The 26115-nt window shown below is 55.7% G+C and overlaps 2 protein-coding genes across 5 annotated transcripts in view; one reads left to right on the top strand and one right to left on the bottom strand.

The window, feature by feature from the left end:
* The window catches only part of BCL9L (BCL9 like), a 29502-nt gene extending 16330 nt beyond the window's left edge, over window positions 1-13172 (top strand). For all 4 annotated transcript variants that reach the window (XM_032167638.2, XM_032167636.3, XM_058446549.1 and 1 more), the window contains 7 exons: window positions 977-1362; window positions 2026-2145; window positions 6001-6217; window positions 6379-6463; window positions 6545-8831; window positions 9236-9517; window positions 9926-13172. In XM_032167638.2, the coding sequence (XP_032023529.1) occupies window positions 1062-1362; window positions 2026-2145; window positions 6001-6217; window positions 6379-6463; window positions 6545-8831; window positions 9236-9517; window positions 9926-11019 (4386 nt within the window). In that variant the 5' untranslated portion in view covers window positions 977-1061 and the 3' untranslated portion in view covers window positions 11020-13172. The remainder of the gene's footprint in view (window positions 1-976; window positions 1363-2025; window positions 2146-6000; window positions 6218-6378; window positions 6464-6544; window positions 8832-9235; window positions 9518-9925) is intronic.
* CXCR5 (C-X-C motif chemokine receptor 5) lies at window positions 13158-25544 on the bottom strand. The gene is made up of 2 exons (XM_032167639.2): window positions 25442-25544; window positions 13158-15820 (listed from the first exon to the last, which is right to left on the bottom strand). Exons 1-2 carry the CDS (start codon window positions 25490-25492, stop codon window positions 14753-14755), a joined length of 1119 nt encoding a protein of 372 aa, XP_032023530.1. The 5' UTR covers window positions 25493-25544; the 3' UTR covers window positions 13158-14752.
* Between the last annotated feature and the right edge of the window lie 571 nt (window positions 25545-26115).

Genomic DNA, 26115 nt, shown 5'->3' with positions numbered 1-26115 from the left:
TGGTTTGAGCAGACCCCCTCCCACCCTACTGTGGGGTCCGAAGGCCGCCTCTGGCCTCAGTCTAGCTGGAGGTGGGAGCTGGAGTAGGGGGCGGTGCCTGCCTCCCTCCCCCCTCCCCGGAGAAGCCGGCAGACAGGGCCAGGCGGCAGCAGCAGGACAGCAGAGCTGAAATAAATCTGAGCTGGTGTGGAATGAGGGGGGATAAATATCCTCTCCCGTGATGTGATCTTTCCAGCGGCTATTAATAGGTCTCCGGGGAGGGGGAGGCGGCGGGGGGAGCGGGCTGGAGCTTAAAGGGCCCGCAGCCTAGGCTGTAGGAATCCTTGGCTTCAAGCTGCACTCCCCATCTGCTTGACACACCGCTCCCCTCCCCCTTTCCTCCTGCTTCTGCCTGCCTGCCTGGCCTGCCAGGCCCCCCTCCTCAGGCCTTCCCCTCCAGCTGTCTGGACCAGTGGGTACCACTCCCTGGTGTGCGTTTCCCCACTGTCCCTGGGGAATGAGACCGGGGCATGTGCAGTGACCCCAGGTCCTGTGGCCCTTCTCTGCTGGTGTTGGGACATATGGGAGTTGAGGTTTGAGGCCTTGGAAGGAGTCTGAAGACAGCAGATCTTATAAGAGAGGATGCTTAAGTCTGATACAGAGGACAGGGCCGCCACAGAAGCTTGCAGGCTGATGGATGTTTTGGGGCTGAGGTGGGCGAGTTCTGCCAACTCTAGGCCCTGGTTTCCTTCAAATTGTGGAGGCTGGGGGGTGGAGGGTTTCCCCATCTCCACTCCCCAAGGTAGATGAGGGCTTCAGCCCTTGTCTGAGGAAGCCATGGAGGGAGGTAGAGAATAGCTGGTGGTGGTCTTGAGATGCCACCCCTTCCCCCCACCCTCCTCCATTAATTAGGGGAGGCAGGATGGGGTAATTAAGTTCCAGGCATGCCTAGCCCCTAGCAAGGTTAACTTTTCACATCTCTCCTACCTTCTCCCAGGTTACCCCACCCCAGGAGGAGAGAAGCTCCAGGGAGCCCGCCGCTGTCCCCCCGCGGCCATTGCCCCCCTGCCCCAGCCAAGCCAATGCACCCAGAAAATAAATTGACCAATCATGGCAAGACAGGGAATGGCGGGGCCCAATCTCAGCACCAGAATGTGAACCAAGGACCCACCTGCAACTTGGGCTCGAAGGGCGTGGGGGCGGGAAACCATGGGGCCAAGGCCAACCAGATCTCGCCTAGCAACTCAAGTCTGAAGAACCCCCAGGCAGGGGTGCCCCCTTTCAGCTCGCTCAAGGGCAAGGTGAAGAGGGAACGGAGTGTGTCTGTGGACTCTGGAGAGCAGCGAGAGGCTGGGACCCCATCCCTGGATTCAGAGGCCAAAGGTACCCCATTTCCTCATCCCTAAGACCCTAGCATCTCCGATAGTCCCAGGCTCAGATGTTCTGGGAGATCACCGCTCTGCCCCCTGCTTGTCCAGTCCTCATCCCACGTTCTTCAGTGTTTCTGCATGGCTACCTTTCAACACCCACCAACCAGATCATTTGGGATTGGGGTTGGCCATGGTGCCACCCATGGAGGGGCCACAGAGAGTGGTCGGACTTCTGGACCCCTTCCCCTCCTGCTTTCCCACCAGTGCTCCAGAGGGGGAGAGGGAGGTGCCATGGAGTGAGGAGCAGACCTCAGACCCACACACTTCCAGGAGCCTCCATATCCCCGCTGGTGGGAGCCCTTTGGGAGCAGGCACCGGGGCCTGGAAGAGTAGCAGCAGCTCCCCCTCCCCTCCAGCCCTAATTAGAACCAGTTGTGGTTGGGGATTATGCTGTACTTGGTGTTGGGGGGAGGGGAGACAGGCATGGGGCTATAGAGAGAAATCAGAAACAAATGGTGTTGTGGTGGGGGCCAAGGGCTGGTGAAGTGCCCACCATGGCCTGGGCAGTGCCCTCTAGGGTGGGGCATCTTAGAGAATAGGTCTGGGAGGGACCCTGGGTATGGGAGAATAATGGGGCCTCTGGGCACTCACTCTTTCCTCCGTCCTGCCTGGGCAGAGGTGGCGCCACGGAGTAAGCGGCGCTGTGTGCTGGAGCGGAAGCAGCCATACAGTGGGGACGAATGGTGCTCTGGACCGGACAGTGAGGAGGACGACAAGCCCATTGGGGCCACCCACAGTGAGTGCCTGTCGATGCCAGGGTGCTGTAGCCCGTGATGTTCCTGGGGGATGGACTTGAGAGGACTGAGCCTGGGAAAGAAGTGAGGACCGGGAGCCCTGGATTTTTCTCTCCCATCCTACCTCTCAGACTCTGTCCCTCCCTACACTGCAACAGCCTCACCTCTGCCTTCCAGGTGCTCAGTGGCCCCCTCTCCCTAGGGACCCTAGGTGGGGCAGAGTGGAGTGGCCTCCTTCCTGGTCACATCACCTACACCTCTACCTGTGAATTCCTGGCCTATGCTGCCACCTACTGGTTAGTGGAGGGAGGGCTGTGAAGCGTCCGGCTCCCAGTGTCCCTGGGAGTCGGACAGTTGACTCTGCTGTGCAAAGCCCTGCTAAGCCTGGGTGTGAGCTGCCACTTGGCTGTGTCTTTGGTGCCCTTCCCTAACCTCTAATTGACTCCTGGCAAGTACCCAGGGTGTGTCACCAGGACAAGAAGTGGGTGTGGAGGGATGCTCTGATTCTTTTATGGATCCGCCTATATTTTGGCCTTCCATGAGTGATGGGGGAGAGCCAGACGTAACCCCTGCCCCTGGGAAGCTTGTACACATTTTTTTTCCCTCAAAGTTTACATCTTTTTGAGGAGAGAGACATAAGAAACTAGCCAGAGAGGCTGGGTCTGGTGGCTCTCACCTGTAATCCCCAGAATTTGGGGAGCTGAAACCGGAGGATTGCTTGAGCCCAGGAGTTCAAGAACAGCCTGGCCAACATAGGGAGACCCCATCTCTAAAAACAGAGAGAGAGAGAGAAAGAAAGGAAAGAAGTAAAGAAAGAAGAAAAAGAAACTAGCCAGAGACTATTAAATTGTGAACTCCTTGAAGGCAGGGACCATAGAAAGAAGAAAGAAAAGAGTACGTTGGCTACTTTGCTACTCTGTTTGATTTAATCCTCACAACAGCCCTGTGAGGTCAGTGTTATCATGATGCCAATTACAGAGGAAGAAAGAGTCAGCAAATGTTCTGGAGTGAGCAGACTATGTCTGTGACAGGGGTGCAGAGGGTCAAATACCAAACCTCTACAGCTAGCTGGAACCTCACGGACCATCCTGTATCAGTTCTCTCTCCTCTGTGGGACTAACCTGGTGGTCGCCAAGCCTCTGGCTGAACCCTTTGATGACAGAACCCTTTACTGCCTCCCAGACCAGACACCTCCTGCCGTAGCCATCACCTCCAGTTCACTTATGTCACATCAGACTGCACCATTGTAGAAACTTTGTGAGTTTTATATATTTATTGTTTAGAAACAGGGTCTCTCTCTGACACCCAGGCTGGAGTGCAGTGGTGTGATCACAGCTCACTGCAACCTCAAACTCCTGAGCTCAAGTGATCCTCCCACCTCAGACCCCCAAGTAGCTGGGGCTCAGGCATGTATCACACCTGGCTAATTTTTGTATTTTTTGTAGAAACAGTCTTGCCATGTTGCCCAGGCTGATCTTGAACTCCTGGTCTCAAGCGATCCTCTTGCCTTGGCCTCCCAAAGTGCTGGAATCACAGGAGTGAGCCACCGTGCCTGGCAAACATAGGGAAATACAAAGTAGAAATTGCTAACATCCCATACTCAAGGCGACCATTGTGACTATTTTAGTCGTACTGCCCTTAGATTCTTTTATTTATTTATTTATTTATTTTTGAATCGGAGTTTCACTCTTGTTGCCCAGGCTGGAGTGCAATGGCACGATCTTGGCTTACTGCAACCTCTGCCTCCTGAGTTCAAGCAATTCTCCTGCCTCAGCCTCCCGAGTGCCATCCACCTGACTCTTTTTTTTTTTTTTTTTTTTTTTTTGAGACAGACTTAATATATGTTTGCCAGGCTGGTCCATGGGACAATCCTCCTGGGTTCAAGTAATTCTCCTGCTTCAGCCTCCCAAGTAGCTGGTATTACAGGCATGCGTCACCACGCCTGGCTAATTTTTGTATTTTTAGTAGAGGTGGAGTTTCACCATTATGGCCAGGCTGGTCTTGAACTCCTGACCTCAAGTGATCCACTCACCTCGGCCTCCCAAAGTGTTGGGATTATAGGCATAAGCGACCGTGCCCGGCCTGCCCTTAGATTCTTAAAGAGTTCTTACTGAGGGGCGATAGAACATAGACATTGACAGGACTAGTTCTGCCATTAGGGTGCCTTGGTTTGCAACTCAGGTTATTTCTGTAAATTTGGGAAAGGGCCTCAGTTTCCTCATCTGTAAAAATATTATTTATCTCATAGGGTTGGTACGAGGAGTAAATGAGGTTATACATGTAACATATTAGCTTTTATCATTGTTATTGTACTAGAAAGTTCCTTGTTGGACTAAGCCCTGCCTCTCTCCCCATAGCTTGTATCCAAGAGCCCCTCAGCAGCCTTCACACATTGAGGTCAGCTCTCAAGCTCCCCCGAAAATTTCTGGCTCTGCTCTTCTATGTAAAATTGGATAGATAGGGTCCAGAGCAGGGCCGTTTTGGGATGGGTCCATCAGAGAAGAAGGTGGAGAAGAAACTTTTTCCAAAGAGGGCAGCCTGACACTGAGCCCAGTGAAGGTGGTCACTGCCCTGGCTGGGTGGAGACAGCTTCAGGCAATTTGTCTCCCATTAACTGAGAATGCTGGTACTCACTGTCTGCGGGCCAGGCGCTGTGACTTGCTTTTCTTGGCATGCGAATGGGCCTACCCACTCACCTAGACCCGTTGTAGATTTTTTTCTATGCTAAGACTTACAGTCAAGTGTATAACCATGGAACAAAACTTCCCTTGGTGCTGAGGGTAGCTGGTCTGTCTTGAGAGTGTTTCCAGTATGTCCTCTTTTTCTGTTTCTTTTTTCTTTCTTATTTTTATTTTTATTTTTTTGAGACAGTCTTGCTCTGTCACCCTGGCTAGAGTGCAGTGGCGTGATCTCGGCTCACTGCAACTTCCACCTCCTAAGTTCAAGCAATTCTCATGTCTCAGCCTCCTGAGTAGCTGGAATTACAGGCATGCGCCACCATGCCCAGTTAATTTTTGTATTTTTAGTAGAGGCAGGGTTTCACCATGTTGGCCAGGCCGGTCTTGAACTCCTGACCTCAGGTGATCCGCTCGCCTCTACCTCCTAAAGTGCTGGGATTACAGACGTGAGACACCGCTCCCGGCTCTCTGTTTTTCAAATGGATTTTTTTAGTCTGTGACATTAATTTAAACTTACGGTTAAAAATATATTTCTTTGACCTGCCCCCTGTGCAAGGAGGAGGTTAGTATTTTACATTTTATAGATGAAGAAACCGAGGCTTAGAGAGATGTCTGGTTCATAAAATCACAAAGTCAGTTAGTGGTGGGGCTAGAGTGAAAAACCATCCATCATTTGAATCATCAGCTTGTGCACCCTCTCTGCCTTCTCCCCAACTGGGTCACTAAACTGTGTGCACATACACTTACCCAGTATGAGGGGCAGCAGCAGAGCTCAGAGCAGAGCTTCAGAGTCCCTGCCCTGGGTTCAGTTCTGGCTCAGCACTGACTGGCTGTGTAACCGTGGGTGAGGAACTTATTTCCTCCTTTGTTAAGTGGAGTGTGTGACACGTGCCTCCCAGGGTGTGTTGATGAGATGAAATCACACCTGTTAAGTCCCCAGCAGAATGCCAGGCCCATGGGAGCCTATGGAAAGGACACATTTTCTCTGTCCCTGCTCTCCACATGATCACCACTCTTGCCATCGTGGAAACCAGCCTGGTGAGAACACCAGATAGTGACATCAAATGTCCCTGTGGGCATGAGCTGTAAGGCTGTGAGCATCAGTGGGAGGGGGCATCAGCTGGTCCTTCTTGCGTCTGGACCGCTTAGCCCCTTTCCCTCTCCTCTCTCCTCCTGCAGATTGTAATGTAGCAGACCCAGCCATGGCGGCCCCACAGCTGGGTCCCGGCCAAACCACCCAACTGCCCCTCAGCGAGAGCAGCGTGCCAGGCGCCCCGCACGGCCCTCCTCCTGGCCTTCGGCCTGATGCCCCTGGGGGCGGGGGCGGGGGCGGGGTCGTCCCCGGAAAGCCTCCCTCGCAGTTCGTATATGTCTTCACCACCCACCTGGCCAACACGTAAGTGCCTGGTGGGCAGGCCAAGTCTCTCTCTCTCTCTGCCCAGCACCTCTCAGCCTGGGGTTCCGAGGGAGCCCCGTGCAGGGGCAGGGTGGGGTGGGTGAGGGTGGGGCTCCCTCCCGCTCACCTCTCTGAGCTGGCGGTGCCCCCGCTCTGTGCAGGGCTGCGGAGGCAGTGCTGCAGGGCCGGGCCGACTCCATCCTCGCCTACCACCAGCAGAACGTGCCCCGGGCCAAGCTTGACCAGGTGAGCGTGGCGCCTCTGTGAGCAGCAGGACTGGGCGGAACATCCCCTTACCTGTCTTATGCTCTCTTTGTCCTTCTGCAGGCCCCTAAAGTGCCCCCCACCCCAGAACCGCTACCCCTGAGCACGCCATCAGCGGGCACCCCGCAGTCCCAGCCACCTCCACTGCCACCGCCACCCCCGGCCCCTGGCAGTGCCCCACCTGCTCTGCCCCCAGAGGGGCCTCCTGAGGACAGCAGTCAGGACCTGGCCCCCAACTCGGTGGGAGCTGCCAGCACAGGTGGTGGGACTGGGGGCACCCACCCTAACACCCCGACGGCTACCACCGCCAACAACCCTCTGCCTCCTGGAGGAGACCCCAGCAGTACTCCCGGCCCTGCCCTGCTGGGGGAGGCAGCCCCCCCTGGAAATGGGCAGCGCAGCCTGGTGGGCTCAGAGGGCTTGTCCAAAGAGCAGCTGGAGCATCGGGAACGGTCCCTCCAGACGCTGCGAGACATTGAGCGACTGCTGCTCCGCAGCGGAGAGACTGAGCCCTTCCTCAAGGGGCCCCCAGGAGGAGCGGGTGAGGGGGGCCCACCAGCACAAGCCCCCCCTACCCCCCAGCAGCCACCCACAGCCCCTCCCAGCGGGCTGAAGAAGTACGAGGAACCCTTGCAGTCCATGATTTCACAGACACAGAGCCTAGGGGGCCCCCCGCTGGAGCATGAAGTGCCTGGGCACCCCCCGGGTGGGGACATGGGGCAGCAGATGAACATGATGATACAGAGGCTGGGCCAGGACAGCCTCACGCCCGAGCAGGTGGCCTGGCGCAAGCTGCAGGAGGAGTACTACGAGGAGAAACGGCGGAAAGAGGAACAGATTGGGCTGCATGGGGGCCGCCCTCTGCAGGACATGATGGGCATGGGGGGCATGATAGTGAGGGGGCCCCCGCCTCCTTACCACAGCAAGCCTGGGGATCAGTGGCCACCTGGAATGGGTGCGCAGCTGCGGGGGCCCGTGGATGTTCAAGATCCCATGCAGCTCCGGGGCGGACCTCCCTTTCCTGGGCCCCGTTTCCCAGGCAACCAGATACAACGGGTGCCTGGGTTTGGGGGCATGCAGAGTATGCCCATGGAGATGCCCATGAATGCCATGCAGAGGCCCGTGAGGCCAGGCATGGGCTGGACCGAAGACTTGCCCCCTATGGGGGGACCCAGCAGTTTTGCCCAGAACACCATGCCCTACCCAGGTGGGCAGGGCGAGGCGGAGCGATTCATGACCCCCCGGGTCCGTGAGGAGCTGCTGCGGCACCAGCTGCTGGAGAAGCGGTCGATGGGCATGCAGCGCCCCCTGGGCATGGCAGGCAGTGGCATGGGACAGAGCATGGAGATGGAGCGGATGATGCAGGCGCACCGGCAGATGGATCCTGCCATGTTTCCTGGGCAGATGGCTGGTGGTGAGGGCCTGGCAGGCCCTCCCATGGGCATGGAGTTTGGTGGAGGCCGGGGCCTCCTGAGCCCTCCCATGGGACAATCTGGGCTGAGGGAGGTGGACCCGCCCATGGGGCCAGGCAACCTCAACATGAACATGAATGTGAACATGAACATGAACATGAACCTGAACGTGCAGATGACCCCGCAGCAGCAGATGCTGATGTCGCAGAAGATGCGGGGCCCTGGGGACATGATGGGGCCCCAGGGCCTCAGTCCTGAGGAGATGGCCCGGGTTCGGGCCCAGAACAGCAGTGGCGTGATGGGCGGCCCGCAGAAGATGCTGATGCCTTCACAGTTTCCCAACCAGGGCCAGCAGGGATTCTCTGGGGGCCAGGGACCCTACCAAGCCACGTCCCAGGACATGGGCAATACCCAAGACATGTTCAGCCCTGATCAGAGCTCAATGCCCATGAGCAACGTGGGCACCACCCGGCTCAGCCACATGCCTCTGCCCCCTGCGTCCAATCCTCCCGGGACCGTGCATTCAGCCCCAAACCGGGGGCTAGGCAGGCGGCCTTCGGACCTCACCATCAGTATTAATCAGATGGGCTCACCGGGCATGGGGCACTTGAAGTCGCCCACTCTTAGCCAGGTGCACTCACCCCTGGTCACCTCGCCCTCTGCCAACCTCAAGTCACCCCAGACTCCCTCACAGATGGTGCCCTTGCCTTCTGCCAACCCGCCAGGACCTCTCAAGTCGCCCCAGGTCCTCAGCTCCTCCCTCAGCGTCCGTTCGCCCACTGGCTCGCCCAGCAGGCTCAAGTCTCCTTCCATGGCGGTGCCTTCTCCAGGCTGGGTTGCCTCACCCAAGACGGCCATGCCCAGCCCTGGGGTCTCCCAGAACAAGCAGCCGCCTCTCAACATGAACTCTTCCACCACCATGAGTAACATGGAACAGGGTGAGTCAATGGCGCAGGCAGGCAGGTGCTGAGCAGTGCGTCTATGCTGGGGCTGGGCAGTGAGTGAGTAATGGCCTCTGTACCAGGGGACCAGAGGTGGCTGGGTCTGCTCACAGGGCAGATGATGACATTTGTAGGCTTTCTCAGGGGGTACCATGTGAGTCTCCCAGGCATTTTGAGTGATCGAACTTGGGGCCTGGGATCTTCCCCTTGCCTGGGGCCCTGAGGCTGCAGGGATTCCTTGAAGACTGGTGGGCTCTGGAGATAGGGGGGCCTGTGGGTGTGTCTGAAGGACCAGGTGATTTGGGGAACTGACCTCTTCCTAAACCTCCCCGATATCCACAGCCGAACTCATCTGCCCCTCCCCAGTCACCCCTGCTCTCTTTGTCTCCCCATTTCTGTAGGTACCCTCCCGCCTAGCGGCCCCCGGAGCAGCTCCTCAGCACCTCCCGCCAACCCTCCCAGCGGCCTCATGAACCCCAGCCTACCATTCACTTCCTCCCCAGACCCCACACCTTCCCAGAACCCCCTGTCACTGATGATGACCCAGATGTCCAAGTACGCCATGCCCAGCTCTACCCCGCTCTACCACAATGCCATCAAGACCATCGCCACCTCAGACGACGAGCTGCTGCCCGACCGGCCCCTGCTGCCCCCCCCACCACCACCGCAGGGCTCCGGGCCAGGTGCGAGGACAGGCCAGGGCCCCAGGGAGGCCAGCTGGTGTGGGCACTGGGAGCGGGGAGCACAGCTGTGGTTGTGCTGGCTTTTCTGTGCTTCTGAAGGCCCTGGGCGTGGGGGTGGAGGCTCAGGGATGCTGTTCCCACTCACTGGAGTCATTAGTGAAACCCAGCCCAGAGCACTCGAGTGGTCTTTCCAACACCTGGTAGTGTGTCTGGCGAACTGGGCCAGAACTTGATCTCTTGGTTTCTAGCTTCAATGCCTCCAGTCCCTTCCCTCCCAGCCAGGGGAAGCCAGTGGTGAAAACTCCGACCCCTGGCACCCCCTGGCTTGGGAGTGGGGAAGGCCTGAGCCCTGTACCCTCCCCGAGCTGGGCGCACCATGCCTGACCCCCTGTCTTCTATTCCCTACAGGGATCAGCAACAGCCAGCCCAGCCAGATGCACCTGAACTCAGCCGCTGCCCAGAGCCCTATGGGCATGAACCTGCCAGGCCAGCAGCCCCTGTCCCATGAGCCCCCGCCCGCCATGCTGCCCTCCCCCACCCCTCTGGGCTCCAACATTCCACTGCATCCCAACGCACAGGGGACAGGGGGGCCCCCTCAAAACTCCATGATGATGGCCCCAGGGGGCCCCGACTCCCTGAATGCCCCCTGTGGCCCGGTGCCCAGCTCCTCCCAGATGATGCCCTTCCCCCCTCGACTGCAGCAGCCCCATGGTGCCATGGCCCCCACTGGGGGTGGGGGCGGGGGGCCTGGCCTGCAGCAGCACTACCCGTCAGGCATGCCCCTGCCTCCCGAGGACCTGCCCAACCAGCCGCCAGGCCCCATGCCTCCCCAGCAGCACCTGATGGGCAAAGCCATGGCTGGGCGCATGGGCGACACATACCCACCGGGTGTGCTCCCTGGGGTGGCATCAGTGCTGAACGACCCCGAGCTGAGCGAGGTGATCCGGCCCACCCCAACGGGGATCCCCGAGTTCGACTTGTCGAGGATCATCCCCTCTGAGAAGCCAAGCAGCACCCTCCAGTACTTCCCCAAGAGCGAGAACCAGCCCCCCAAGGCTCAGCCCCCCAATCTGCATCTCATGAACCTGCAGAACATGATGGCGGAGCAGACTCCCTCTCGGCCTCCCAACCTCCCAGGCCAGCAGGGCGTCCAGCGGGGGCTCAACATGTCCATGTGCCACCCCGGACAGATGTCCTTGCTGGGCAGGACAGGCGTGCCCCCACAGCAGGGGATGGTGCCCCATGGCCTGCACCAGGGGGTCATGTCCCCTCCACAAGGCCTCATGACCCAGCAGAATTTCATGCTGATGAAGCAGCGGGGCGTGGGGGGCGAGGTCTACAGCCAGCCGCCCCACATGCTCTCCCCACAGGGCTCCCTTATGGGCCCCCCGCCCCAGCAGAACCTCATGGTGTCCCACCCCCTTCGGCAGCGCAGTGTGTCCCTGGACAGCCAGATGGGCTACCTCCCGGCGCCAGGCGGCATGGCCAACTTGCCCTTCTAGAAGTCGCTGCCGGGGCTGGAGCCGGGGCAATGTTGCAAATATGATAACCTTAACAAAGTTCTTCCCCTCAATGTTGGGATGGCCTGGGTCGTGGGGTGGGGTGGAGGGGGTGGGAGGGGGCTTGTGTAGGGAGTGGCATTTGTGGAAACCAGATGTGCTGGCAGCTTAGGGGGAAGTGGCAGAGTGGGGTGGGGAATTTTGGTTTGGGGTTGGTTCCATTTCGGCCACCAGGACTGCCCCTCCCCTACTCCTCCCAATTCCTATGGAGCCTCTCTATTTTACCTCTTTCCCTGCATCCCTGCACCCACCGCGCCCCCTTCAGCTATGCTTTGGAGTCCTGGATGGGAATCTGGGGGGAGAGAGGAAGGACAGGTCAGGTCTCCCCCAGCCCCTTCTGCTCCTGTCTCCTCGTGTTCACATTGCTGGAGCTCCACCTCCCTCTTGGTTTCTGTGTACCGGCCCATTTTCCTTCTGTCTTTACCTGCTTCGTATCCTTTCCCTGCTGATGTGGCTGACCCCTCTCCCACCCCTCCCTGCAGGCGGCTGGCCAGGTGGGCAGGTGCCAGCCGGAGCTGTAAATAGAGCGCTGCGCTTTTGTGCTGGTTTGTGCGTGTGCTGTATTTCTGTGTTTTGATAGAAGTCACACAAAAAAAAAAAGGATAAAAGAAACCCTTCCCCCTTCTTCAAGTTATTGCTCCCTCCATTCCCCTGGACCCAGGGACGTGCAGCCCTACACGCCACCCACTGTTTGCAGTGTCTCTGGGTCCCTAAGGGATACCATTCCTGTCCCCTCCCCAAATGGTAAAATGACGTAAATGACCCACTCCTAAACTGAGGTCAGACCACCTAGGCTTCCACCTGGTGAGCCCCAGCAGGGCTGAGATCCCCAGGGCGGCAGCCTGTCCGCTGCTGAGTGATTCAGGGAGAACATGTGTGCACGTGCATGTATGTTTGCCCACACCGGTGACACGGGGCCCTGGCTTCCCACTTTGGATGCCCGGGCATCCGCTGCTGCTACATCTTAGCCAGAACTTGAAGTCTTTTGTCCCAGTTTGGGATGAAGGAAAGGAGGAAGAGGCGGTGGCTGTGTGGCCCCCTTGAGTGGAGCCATGGAAGGGGTGGCATGGTGCCACTGGGGCCTGTGGTTGCAGTAGCCCTGGACCAGGTAACCTCCAGGGCCCTGACTTTTCCAGAGGCTGCTGCCACCTACTTCTTTTCAAAGAAGGGGGAGAACAGTTCGTCTGGGTCAGTGCACCTCCCCTCCAGTCTCCACCCCCTGAGGATGGAATCGGGGAAACTGCATCCTGCCGCCTCCTCTCTGCCTGCCCACTCACCGGCAAGGTTGTCCCTCTGCCCAGGGCTCAGGGCCATGTACCAGATCTGTCTGTGCCCACCCAGGCACAGCCACTGCCTCCCCCTCGGCTCCCTGCTCCTCCCCAGGAGAGCTCCCTATCCGCCTTTGGTCAGAGCTGAAGCCATATACGACTGGGTGTTTGTCCCCTACTTTGGCCCCAGGAGTACAAAACTTCTCCTTTTCTCACTTCCTTTCCTGCCTCGGGAGGTGGCAGGGCAGTTCCCTGGCTGAGGCCTTTTGCGCCCCACCTCCAGGACCAAGGGCCATTCTAGACAGGGTGTCTTCTACCAGGACCCGTCCCTAGCCTTCCTGGCCTGGAGGGCCTGGTCTCGCACTGGCAGCTGTAATACAAAGGGAACTCGCCCCACTTCTCCCAGCCTGGTGCTGTCCTCTCGGCCCACCATCGGCCAGGTCCAGCGCTTCCTCTGGGGCTGACAACAGGCCCCTGACTCACCCCGGTCACCTCCCAGGGGCCATGGCCAGGGCCTCTGTGTTTGGGGGGCCACTTGCCCTTCATCCTGCCAGGCGCTTTGCCCGCCCTGCCTCAGCCTGGGCCCTGTGCCCTTGAGCCCTCCACCCCTGGCCCAAGACCCCCCAAACTGTCTGACTCTGTGTTTCCTGCCCTGAGGAGAGAGGAGTCAGATCACAGCGGGCCGAGTGCCCTCTCCGTCCCCTCTCCTCCCACCCGTGCCACAGGCCAGCCTACTCTTCCCTCCATCCATGGCCATACCCCCAGCCATTTTGTACCATTATATAAATATATATATAAATATAAATATATAAATACAATATGTGAAGACATCTTCTTGGTTTTTATTTTGAAACAATTTTTAGGCTTGTTCCGGGGGTCTCTGTGCTGCCTGTACTGTATTGACCTGTTTTATAGGTGCCTTTTTATTAAAAAGAAAATTCAAAATCCAGCCTCTTGCCTCTTTGCCTCTGCTTCAGACTCCTCCATCGATTACCCAGCTTGCTAGGAGATACTCAGAGAAAAAAGGGGCATCTTAGGGCTTCCTCGTTGTTCTGCCGTGAAGACACGCTCCCCTGAGCCACAGCTGTTACTTCCCCAGTGGGGCCTCCCAAGGAGCTTGGCTGCTTGGCTGGAGTGGGACAAGGGCAGGGTCCCTGACTCCCCACCCGATCAAAGGCTGGGGAGGTGGGAGGGAGCGCCGGACGGGCCTCCCACACCCCAGGTGAGCAAACAAGCACAGAGCAGCTTCCTGCGGTTCCATCTGAGTGACATCCTCACAGGGGCAGGGCACGGCTTCCTGGGGCCTGGGGACTTCCCTGCCTCAATGTGTTTCTTAAACTTCCCTGCCTAAGGTGATGCCACGGAGGAGATGGTTGAGATGACTCCCACAGGCCCCTTCCAGTCCACCTTTCTGCATTCCGACTCTGAGTTTCCTCGGGTCTGTAGCTTATGGGAAGGGAGTGAGGAGGGGACAAGCCAGCCTCCTTCCCCATCAATGCCCACAACCTCCCATCCCCTGGATCCAGCCACCCTAGGAGTTCTCCACCCCACTCCATCTCGCCTGGTGGAGGGGACCGCCGGGTTGGATTGATCTGTCTCCCTCCTTGGGGTTCAGGAAGAAAGCTCTTTTCTTTCCTCTGTCGGGTTTCTTTCTTGCTTCTTGGCCTTCACGCTTCCTCAGGTCACTGACTGGCCTCCAAGGCACCTAGAGTCGGCCCTGCCTGCAGACCACCCAGGATCTGGTGACATGGGGTGGACCCAGCGCTGTTTCGGTCAGAGCCAGGGGCAGCTACCTGAACTCAACCAGTCTGAGCCTTCTGCTTGGTCAAGATGACTGCAGGCTTGGGGGCCTGGCAGAATGTCTGTGTTTTTAGGGACTGAGTTTCTGAAGGCCACACTCTGCTGCCAGCTGGCCTTTCCTCAGCCTTAACCCCCACTCATCCCCTAGTGCTCAGCTTCTGGCTTGGTTTGACAGGTGGGCAGGAGGAGAGAGGGGAAGCTGTGGAGGTCAGCAGCCCCTAAGCTGATGGAGTGTGTTCTGGGAGGGGCAGGCGCTCTCTGTTGGCAAGGGCAGAAGTAGAAGTTGTTTCTTGAGCATTGGATGATTAGGATGGGAGGTGCGTGAGGTTCTCTCAGCCCAAGGGGGTGCAGATGGATAGAGACAGCCTTCACTGTGCCTTCGAGCTGCTTTCCGCTCCCTGGGCTCCAGCCTAGCCCCAGGGCTGGCAGAAGAGCTGGCAGGGACGTTCTAGAAATGGGGGTTGGTTCCTCTAGCTACCCCAGCTGAGGATACTCCTAGGACACTCTTAGCCATGGTGAGCCCTTAGGATCCCAGCTCCTGTTGGAAGGAGCATCTAGCATCACTGCATGCCCCAAGGAAAAGCAGCAATAAAGGGGGACACTGGGACCTAGAACGTGGTGAGGGAGGTGGCATTCTCTGACTCAGAGAGACTGCTCTTGCGCCAGCTAGGGAAGAGATGGCACAGGGAGGCAGGGCCGGTACAGCCCAGCTTGGTCAGGAGCCGCGACAGGTCACTGCGGAACTTCACGCCAGCGAAAGTGTAGAGCATGGGGTTGAGGCAGCAGTGGGCCAGCCCCAGGAACTCACACATGGTGATGGCCACGGGGAGAGAGCCATTCAGCTTGCAGGTATTGTCCACGGCCTTCAGCCTCGCCAGGGTGTCCAGGAAGATGACGATGTGGTAGGGTGACCAGCAGAGGAAGAAGATGCTCGTCACCAGGATGGCCACCCTGACTGCCTTCTGCCGCTGAGGGCGCCGCTGGGCCTGGCGCAACCTGTGCACTACCCCCACGTAGCACCAGCCCATCACCAGCATGGGCAGCAGGAATCCCGCCACATGGTAGAGGAATCGGGAGGTGAACCAGGCATGCGTTTCGGCTTGGTTCTCTTGGGAGAAGGTGCAACGTGGCAGGGAGTTGTTGTGATGGGCTTGGCTGACTTTGGCGAAGAGAATCTCTGGCAAGGCAAAGAGGAAGCCCACCAGCCAGATGGTCCCACAGGTGATGTGGATGGAGAGGAGGCGGCGGTGGCGGTAGGCATGGACGGCATGGACAATGGCCAGGTAGCGGTCCACGGCGATGCAGGCCAGGAGCAGGCTGCTGCAGTAGAAGTTGACTTTGTGCAAGGCAATCACAGTTTTGCAGAGGAAGGTCCCCAGGACCCAGCCCACAGAGCCCTCCGCCACGGCAAAGGGCAAGATGAAGACCAGCAGGAGGTCGGCCACAGCCAGGTGGAACAGGAAGGTCTCCGTGGAGCTGCGTGTCTGCCGGTGCCGCTCTAGGATCACCAGCACCAGGACGTTGCCGATCACGCCCAGGAGGAAGATGAGGCTGTAGGCCACGGGCACGAACACGGCCTTGAAGGAGGCCATGAGGGGCCCCTCTGTGGCGGGGCAGAGATGATTTTCCACCAGGGAGGTGTCGTTATAGTTGTCAAATCTGTCCAATTCCCAGAACTGCAAAGGCAAGGAGACGGGAGGGTGAGGACCTGAGGACCTGTCTTTCCTTTCTGAGAGGAACTCTAGCTCTCTTGGAGGTTTTTCCTACGTAGGGCCCACTGCCTAAATGTGAAGTTTCAAATTTCAATTTTGAACAAATCACTTTGTCTTTTCCAACTTCAGTTTTTCGCCTGTCAAAGGGACCGCATTCCTTAGAGTGGTGGTGCAGATGAAGGGAGGCGTGCGGGTGGCCGAGCTTTGTAAGTGCTGAAGGGTTGGACCCCATAAGTCAGCTTGTGTTTTTGGGTCCTCATGTATGGAAGCCTGCAGCCTTGGGGGCTGGAGTCACAGGACTTCAATTTGGGGAGTGGACCTGCTTGGTACAAGGACACATCTGTTCCAGTTCTGAGCAGAACAGTCGGACACTGCAACTTAGCATTGTGCTGGGGGCTGGGGGCGGGCAGATGCTGACGTGGGCTGCAGGCTCCCTCCTCATGGGTCTCCCTGTTCCTGACTGTCACTGTTATCACTGAAATGGCAGTAATAGCCTCCCATCTGGTTCAATATGCACAACCCGCTCAAGGTATGTAATATAATTCCTATTTCACAGATGTGTCTTGCTAAAGATCAGGTTTGTGTGAACCGACGTTTATCTACTTCCAAAGCCAATACCTCCCACTGAACAACCCTGCCTGGGCTTCCTTCTAGGGGCAGCAGATGCAGGCTCCTTGCTACTTCCCATCACTGGCAACCTCCCTGCAGCTGGAAGTACTCAGAAGCAGAAAGCCCAGCGGCAGAGAGAGGCAGGAGAAAGTGAGGGCAACACGGGGAGACTGGCAGGAGAGAAGGGGGGAGACTGGCAGGAGAGAAAGAGAGAGCCTGCTCCAAGTGCAGGGGGCGTGCCTGTGATGTCTCCGGAAGTTCCCTCCTCCCCATCCTCCTCTTCCTCTCCCCATCACCCCCCCTCCATCACCCCAGCACTCAGGTTGTTTACCCAGCTAACCACAAAGGAAGACATGTGCCTGTTTTCACACCTTTCACTCACAGCTGTCCCCTGCACCTGTTCCTCCTCACCTCCCAGCTCTGTTCTTCCCACCCTCCCTACCCAAGCCCCTCCCCAGGCAATTCAAAACCAGTTATAACCAACCTATGTGGGTTCAAAATGGCAATACTATGAATGATGAGCCCCAGGGAGGCAGAGGATGGGATGGGGTATGCTGTCCACCAGGCTCGGGGTGGCTTAATGGTGCCCCCATTTCAGGAGAGCAAGGCACCCCCACAAGGAGGGGATGGTCACACTGGGTGCCACAGGGCTTTCTTGCCTCTCAGGAGCCACAGTTGTGGGTCACACACTCACTTCTAATGCTGAGAAGACCCATTCTCCAACCTGGGTCTTTCCTTCTGGCTCTGCGGGAATGGGGGTCTATGAGAAGGAGGTGTGGGAGATACATCAGTGCAAGGGTAGAGCCATCTGCCAACCCTTCCTGCAGCACCCCTCTGCCATTGCCTCAGTCTAGTCTTCCTTCTCTTCACTCTAATGCTCAGGAGACCATCTCTCCATGGGTCCCATCCCCACCAGCTTCTCTACTCCTGTCCACCTCCTGCACAGAGGACAGGGTAAGTTTTCTGAAACACAAATCCCATTGCATCAATGTTCTGCTTAAAGTCCTTTACTGGTTCCCTATCACCTATAAGCAGTGGTTTTCCTTTGCTGTTTGTCTTTATCTTATTTTTTCAATTTCACTTTTTTTTTTTTTTTTTTTTTTTTTTGAGGTGGAGTTTTGCTCTTGTTGCCCAGGCTGGAGTGCAGTGGCACGATCTCGGCCCACTGCAACCTCTGCCTCCTGGATTCAAGCAATTCTCCTGCCTCAGCCTCCCAAGTAGTTGGGATTCCAGGCATCTGCCACCATGCCCAGGTAATTTTTTTGTATTTTTAGTAGAGACAGGGTTTCACCATGTTGGCCAGCTGATCTCAAACTCCTGACCTCAAGTGATCCCCCCGCCTCGGCCTCCCAAAGTGGTGGGATTACAGGCATGAGCTACCATACCTGGCCTCAATTTCACATTTAATAGCAAAGTCAGCTATAAGAAAAAGTCATATTTGTTGCGTCTGTTCATCAACAGAAGATTGATTTGAGTCTGAGCATGGTGGCTCAGGCCTGTAATCCCAGCACTTTGGGAAGACAAGGCAGGAGGATCACTTGAGCCAGGAAATTTGGGACTGCAGTGAACTATGATCATGCCACTACGCTCCAGCCTGGGTAACAGACCAAGACCCAGTCTCAAAAAAATAAAAAAGAAAAAGATTGGAGTAAGCCAAACTTAGTGCGATTCACACATTGCTAAATTTCAGAACTGCTGGGCACAGTGGCTCCCAGCACTTTGGGAGGCTTAGGTGGGAGGATTGCTTGAAGCCAGGAATTCAAGACCAGCCTGCACGACATAGCGAGACCCCATCTCTACAAAACATTTTTTTTAAAATAAAGTTTAGAACTCATTGCAGAACATCCCATGCAGTAGGATTCCATGGAATTTCTCCGCCAAACACACACCTTTGTTTTTGTTTTTTGATTGATAGTGTCTTGCTATGTTGCCCAGGCTGGAGAGCAGTGGCTATTAATACGTGTGATCATAGCACACTACAGCCTTGACCTCCTGGCCCAAGTGATCCTCCTCCTGCCCCAGCCTTCTGGGTAGCTAGGACTGCAGGTGTGTGACAACAGTGCCCAGCTCCAAGGACTTTCTTTAGAGTATCCATGACTGTGTGTGTGTCACAGGGTTCCCCTGGAGTGGGGAGTGGTGTTGGGGCTCCAGGCTCCCCTCCTTGACTTTAAACTAGAGCTCTCCACTTTTGACTTGTGTAGTGCTTCACACATAAGCTTTCGTTGAAGAAAATGGTTCTACTTTCATTTGAAAACCATGGACCTGTGGGATGAAGTCTAACCTCCCAACAGAGCCTTTATGTTCTTCCCAAATGTATACTCCTCTGACCTTTCAAACTTTGTCTTCTATTAATATATTATTGCTCTAGACCACCTCCTGGCCTTTCCCCAACACCCCAACACATTCCTGTCTCCAAACCTCTGCTTGGCCTTTTCCTTCTGCCTAGCAGGTCTTTCTTTCCAAATTTGCCTATCTAATTTCTATCCTTTCTCCAAAGCTGATTCAATCCCATCTTCAGACATCCTTCCCGGCTCCCCTCTTGTAATTCTCTCTTCTCCTTATGATGCGTGTGCATTTATTACAGCACCCAGGGTTGGGATGACCACTTTCTAACCAGATGGCAAGGTCTTAGAAGCAGGCCTTCTGTGTCCCCCTCCCAAGGCCATGTGTTTTACATAGGACAGATGTGTGCTGGCCTGCTCGGAAAGCAGTTTCCCAGAGAAGGCCAGGAGACCTTATAATCTGAGACTTAGGCAAGTGCCTCTGCAGGGACTCACTCCATAATCTTCTGCATTCTGCCTTCTCCCAATAACCTTGACGGCCTTGATCCTAGATCCTATCTTGAGTGCTCTCTCTCTATTGGGAGCTATTTCCAATATTGTCATTGAGCACACCCACTTGACTAATACTGGAATTCAGCAGTCTTCACGCAGAGCCAAGCCGTCAGACAGGGAGAGGGAAGCAGGGCCTGGGGTGGTCAGCAGGGTTGAACTCCACCTACCTTGGCTGTGCCTGGGTGAGGGCTTAGGTCCAGCCAGCCTATCTGACCCAGAAAGCCCTGGGTTTCTGGGCTTGTCCTCCACTCAAGTTCTTGCCCTTCAAAGGTTCCAGGCTGACTGAGTTATTGCTCATCTAAAGTCAATGCAGTGGGACACCTCCCTAGGGCTCCCATCTCCTGAGAACCAGATTTAGAGGGGGCTTGGGAGGGGCCTGTGTCTTCCTCCTTGCCAAGAGGTATTTGTCTGGCAGCGTTCAGAGAGGGTAAGATGGGAGGAAGCTGGTTTGAGGGGTGCTGGGAATTGACAGCACATCTCAGCAGGAGGTGTCAAACAGATGTTTTGGGGGTTCGGGAGTGGCACATGTTAAAGCCACTTCCCACACATAGGACTTCTAGCTCCCCCAATCTCCCCCAAACTATGGAGAGAGGCAATAAAGCAAGGTTGGCTCTGGCCTCATGGGAAGTTGAGGAATCAGGAATCCTGAATACCGTGGGGCATGTGCTGCTGAAGGAAGCCCTCCAATCCCACACCCAGAGGGAGCACAGGGCAGACCATTTGCATGAGCGGTGTGCCAGTTCTTTGACATGAGAAGCTGCAGAAACCCAAGGCCCTCATGCACACACACACTCTTGACAGCAACACGTACCTTGCATAGACACAGGTGCCAAGATGGGCCACACCAGCATGTGGCCTAGACAGGCACCCAGCAAGCAGACAACAGCCTGGTCATAGGCCAGGGCCGCATGCCCCAAAGAAGGCAAGAAACACAATGACCAGAATGAGGCTGAGAGTGGAGCTAGAATCTAGTTAGAAAATTGCTGTAAGCACTGGGGAGGAGCAGGGGCTGTAACAGTGTCCAGTATTGAGGGGCTTAGGGGGAAGTGGGGGGTGTAAGGAGATGCAAAGTGCTTGGCCTGTGGTAGGGCCTAAAATGTTACTCTTCTCCTTCACTCCACTATAGGATGCAGGCTCCTCCCTGGATAATTAAGTCTCCAAGCCCCACCTGACTTCTTCAAATAATCAGACTGCCCCACTGCCCAGCATTGGCCAGCATGGAGCTCAGCTCACATTTGCTAATGGGGATTCTATGTCAGCAGGTGCATTGGGCAGGGGTGTCTAGCATGCCTCAGGGATCTATCCTGGGGGTCCCCTCCTCTTCAGCACTCTCAATCCAGCTTTGGGGGCACTCTCAGGCAACATAGAGTTCTTTACAAGCTGGAACCATGGGTCCAACCTAACCAGATGAAACTGCATGGGGAAAAATACACAAGCCAGGACTCAGGTTTAAAACATTATCCATCCAGGGATAAGTTAGGGAGGACCAGGTAACAACAGTTCGTGAGAAAGACTTGGGAGTTTGTTGCCTACAAGCTTAAGATGAGTCATGGGAGTGACGTGGCCAGCAGAAGGGCCACTGTTACCTTCATCTAGGTGAACAGAGGCCTGTAAGTGGGCAGCTGACACCAGCCCAGTTTGGTTGGTCTGGACAAGGACGACCACTTTGTTGAGGGGCTTGGAAAACCCTGCCAGTAGAGGAAATTTTCAGGTACTAGGGGTGTAGTGTCTGGGACAGAGAAGACTTGAGTCCCTGAGGGCTGATGTCAAGGCTTGGAAAGAAGCTCCATGGGCAAGAGGGCGGCAATGGACTCTCACTGTGAGCTTCCAGGGGGCAGTCTAGAAGTACTGGGCAGAAGCTGAGGGGGTAGCGTTTCAGTCAAAGGAGGGAGAACTTTCTAACAGGCAGAACTGTCCAGCAATGAGATGGTACCTTTAGGAAGGAGAGGAACGTTTGAGCCCGTGTGTGGGAAGAGATTCCTGCCCTGGGAAGAAGGAGGCTGGACTCTGCCTTCAAATGCCCCTCGCTCCCACTCCCAGATTCTCTGTCTGTCCTGCCCTGCCTGGGGCTGAGCTGGTTCTCAGCATGATCTCCATCTAGCTCAGTAGCCGGAGACTTTGTTTTTCTAGTCCATTCTGCCGCCAGTGAATGCCCCAGCCTGACCTTGCTTCTCAGCCCCGAGGAGGGGGCAGGGCTGCCTGCATGCGTGGCTTACTCAGGCCGAACCCCAGGACTCCAAGGCCTGAGTCATGCTGGCCGCGGGAGGTGTCTGCACACAGACGCCAGTCATTGCTGTGGCCAGGGGGAGCACACAAGCTCCATATCCTTTTATGTCCCTGTGTGGATATTCCCAGCCAAGGGTCAGGAGCTGTGAGTGGGGCTGGCCAGGGTATCTGTCATTCCAGCCTTCAGTGGCTTAAGGGGAGCAGGGGTCTGGAGGAATGAGACTGGGCTGTGGGTGAGGGTGTAGGTCTGTACCCCTTACCCCGTCTTTCTTCAGGAGGCCCACAGCCCCTAAAGACCATCTGAGACTCTGGCTTGCCATTTGTCACATCTCCCTTGCCGCACCCACAGCCTTCAGGGACAAGTCTTCCATCTCCACCCGTGGGTTTTGGCCATTAGAAGCAGGTACTGTGCTGGATGTGGTTTTAGGGGGAGAGTTCAAGCTACTCCAAGCCTCTGCAGCAAGTCTTTAGGCTTAAAGGGGCCCCACCTGGCACCACAGCGTCTCTTTGCCCTTTGGATACAGAGTCACACAATCCAAGGTGCAGGCAGACAGGCCTCCCAGGTGTGTGTGGCAGCCTCTTGAAACCATCTCCTGGGTTGGGAATATTTTTCCCCACCACTCTTGAAAGAATGTTCATTCTTGTGTCCTGATTCTTAGGTCCACATACGCGGCCACCGTTTCTGCCGTTCTGCTAGAGGAGTGGGATCAGCTGCAGCCTGCGTCCGTGGAGAAAGCAAGAGTTCCTGGCGGAGACTCTGCAGTTTGTATGCCTGAACCCAGATTCACTTCGACCCTGACCCATCCTCAGCCCGGCCTTGGGGCTCTCCTTCATCTCTGACCCCTCCAACTACACCCCAGTTGGGCCTTCTCTGCTGGGGTTCCTCTGGGACTTTTGACCTGGTTGCGGGGGGCGGGTGGAGAACCTCCCTTTCCCCTAGATGAAGCCCAGAAAGAGCCTGAGCTGGTTTTGGTTCCTCTTCTTCACACCTCCATGATGAAATGAGATGGTCCACGTGGACAGGCTGTGTCCCCTGTGATGCTCTGGTCACACTGAAGTCATGATGTGTGGTAATTGTCTATGGAGAGGGTCATAGAAAGCCAGGCTCTGGGGCTTGGGCCAGCTTCACCCTGCGCTGTAGCAGCTTCCCCTTCTGGCTGGTGTGCAGGGTGGGGCTGGAGGTATAGTTTATGACCAGCCTCTCTGGATGCCCCAGCCCAGGCCCTGGTTCTGTTGGAAGGAGGCTCTCAGATCAAGGGTCGCATAGACAGGGTCTGCTCTAGGTCTGCCTGGATCTGCCTTTCCAGCAGGATGGGTCCCTGGCATGCCCACCCCAAGACCTGGAATCTTCTTGTTCCTGGTTTTAGCCATCTAATTTTTTTCTATTTGGACAATTCATTCATGAGAATTAGCAGCCCCTCCCCACCCCCCAGCCCCTGCCTTAAAGAAGTGGACATTTTAAGCGGCTCGAGTTGGTCTTCGAGTTCAAGAGGACAAATGGAATACAGAATGACCAACATGGCTTATGGCCAGGAGCCCCCAGTTCCTTTTTTTTTTTTTTCTGGCAAGTTTGTGTAACCAAAAGGCCCCAGTTCTTAGCTCAACATTAGAGTGTAAAACCCAGTGTTCGAGGAATGTGAACCAATACTTGGTATGGGCAAGGACAAGGAGGAGAATAGGAAGCAGAAGGAATAGAAGAACCCGGACTAACTCCAGAGGAAAATGGTGAGCTAAGACCTTTACTGCATCACAAATCAATAAATACTTATTGAGAAGCTGCTACATGCAAGATTATCCTGCCTGTACCACTATGCCCGGGGTTTTTGTACTGTGACACTGAGGGACAGTCTGCCAAGCTGCTCACGGCCCTTCAGTGAATGGGTGAGGGTGGAGGAAAGGGTCTGTATTCTGAGTGGACATTGGCCCTGGAGATAGGGTATGTAGGAGATTCGTGAAGGGGGAACAAGGCACTGGTGGCTGGCTGAAGAGCTCCAGAGCCCAGATGGTCCTAGGACTCCTGGGCTTCTGGCTAGACCCCGAGTCAGGGATCCAGATATTGGAATGCCTGGCTGAGGATCACTCATTTGAGGTGTGACACGAAGCAAGTCACTGGGTCTCTTTCCCCCAGATGTAGGTTTTCTTGGGACATAATCTGCTGCCCCTGCCCCCTGCCACCACCTGTCTCTAGTAGGTCACTTAGTGAGGTGAGGCGTGCAGTTAGGGGAAACTCTTAAGGTTTCTCAGAAGCTGGGACCCGCCGGGTCTCCAGTCGGTTACTAAGATATCCAACTGGGTCAGGGCTCGTGGTCAGTTTGAAGCTGCAGGCAGAGGAAGACGCCCAGTAACCTAATCAGGCGAGGCCAGCGGCCACGACCGGGGGCCAGGGTGGGAGCGCATTGCCCCTTTGGGGCCGTGGGTTTTTAGTCTGATTTGGGGTATTGCCCAGACTCTGTGATTAGACTCAGGGCAGCTTCATGGGCTTGCAACTGGTGCATTCACACGGGGTCTGCACCCAGCAGGAACCCCCCACGTGGTTTAGTGCTCTGCTGTTGCCTTCTTATTTATAGTAATTTTTCAACAAGGGGCCCCATGTTTTCATTTTGCATTGGGTCCCACAAGTTATGAAGCAGGTCCTGATTAGATGAATGGTCCGGCTTTGATTCCGCCTGTGGTTTGGATCTGAGGGGCCAGGCTATGGGTAGTCAGCCCTTCTGCCCACTTTCTCCCCGTGTCCTACTTACACTTCCCAGCCTTGGGATTTGGGCAAGCGAGAGGCGGGCTTCTCCAAGCAAGTTTGGGAACATGGCTGGTGGAACTACAAAGTCCACTCCACAAAGCCCACTCCAGCCGGGGGAGCAGGAGGGAGTCAGACAATATCTCAGGGTAAGTTTGAGCCAGGAGAGTTGGTAAGAGCCAGGGTTTGGCTCCTTCGTGATCTAACCCAGAATGCAGCCCCGAAACCAGTCTTCTCCCCAGGGGGAGAAAAGACCGTGAAGAAGTTTCCAAGAAACCCTTACAACCAGCCTCTGCCGTCGGCTCACAAGGAACCCTGTGTTTCTCTGGTTGAGTTGCTCCACACACACACATCTTTCGGGAGCCCAGTGACAACCAAGTCAACTGCACCACTACACTTCACTGGAGAGACTTGAGTGGTGGCAGCGTAGTGCTGGAGACCATTTTCTTAGCCCACCCAAGAAACCTTTCCAAGAATACCTTATCTCTAGAGATTCTACAACAGGATCCAAGACATTTTTCAGATTAACAGTTTTCTCACCCTGCTCCCTGACTCCAGCCTGCTGGGATCCTCTTCCTTGCTACCATCTGGTCTCACATTTCCTCAGTTTAGCACATAGTTGTTGTCTAATAGCTTCCCGTGAGTGATTTTTTTTTCTCTGGCCAGAGCAGAAGCTATTTGAGGGCAAAGACCAGGTCCTCAACTTCTCCACCCAACACAGAATGTAGTGCCCTGATGATATAATCATATGGTGAGAGACGAACAGCTATGCATTCATTGACTGATTAGCAATGCCAGCCTCCTTACGGTAAGAAAACCTCCAAAGTACTTTCCTGTCTAGTTCCATATTCCGACCCTAAGAGAAAAGGAGAGAAAGAATGGAGAGGTGAAGTATCCTGTTCCCAGTCACATAGCAACTCAGAGGAGGATGCAGGGCCTGAACCCGTGTCTTCCAGCTTCCTCTAAAGGTTGTCTGCTAAGGACAGCAGCTCTCCTTATCTGCTTCTTCCACAGAATGGAAAATAAACTCTTAAAGGGCAGGAGCTGACTGACCTGTCTAGATTTTACAGATCCACAGTGGGAGAGGATTCCCACGCTGTCCCCTCTCCCTCGGACTCTGGCAGAGGATATTAGAATTCCAGACAGGGCCTCGGCGACAGGAAGCTACCCGTGTCTACTCACCAGGTCCTCCAGGTTCTCGAGGTCCATTTCCAGCATTAGCGGGTAGTTCATGGCTGTGCCGGCTGTGAGTCACCAGACTGGTCACTGTCTGATGTTGAGAGGCTCCCCGCCAGGTGCCTCTAGAGAGGTGGCAGCCGTCAGCTGCAAATTTAAGCAAATGAGCTGCGCATCGTCTCCTGAGGCTGTAGGGCCGCGACCTGCCTCACAACTCATCACTTTTTTTTTTTTCCACTGGGTCTTTTCTGTTTTTTTGAAGAAAGAGGGAAAATCCCCCATAGCATCAGTGCTAGTCAAGCATTTCAGCTTCTTTCCCGGCAACAATTGTCTCAACTGGGGCCTATGACTAGTTTAAAGGCTGCCCTCACTCCTCCTCCCTATAGCCCCAATAAGGGGCTCACAACTTGTAATGAAACCACCATACAAAGTCAGCAGGTTGATGAGGGAAACTCCTGATCAACAGAGAACAGGAGAAGAGCTCTCCTAGCAACCTCTCCTCCAAGCCACCTCCAAACCTTCATCTTCCTCACCACTAGGGTGATCAACCATTCCAGTCTGCCCAGGACTGAAAAGCCCCTTGACTTGGGAAACCCCTAAGTCCTGGCAAATTAGGGCACTTGGTCAAACTACTTGCCACCATCCTTTTGCCCAACAGGGGCAAAACCCCTTCCCTTCTC

Source organism: Hylobates moloch, unplaced genomic scaffold (genome assembly GCF_009828535.3).
Source record: "Hylobates moloch isolate HMO894 unplaced genomic scaffold, HMol_V3 SCAFFOLD_11, whole genome shotgun sequence".
NCBI classification, from domain to species: domain Eukaryota; kingdom Metazoa; phylum Chordata; class Mammalia; order Primates; family Hylobatidae; genus Hylobates; species Hylobates moloch.
This window is presented reverse-complemented; position numbering and strand designations above follow the sequence as displayed.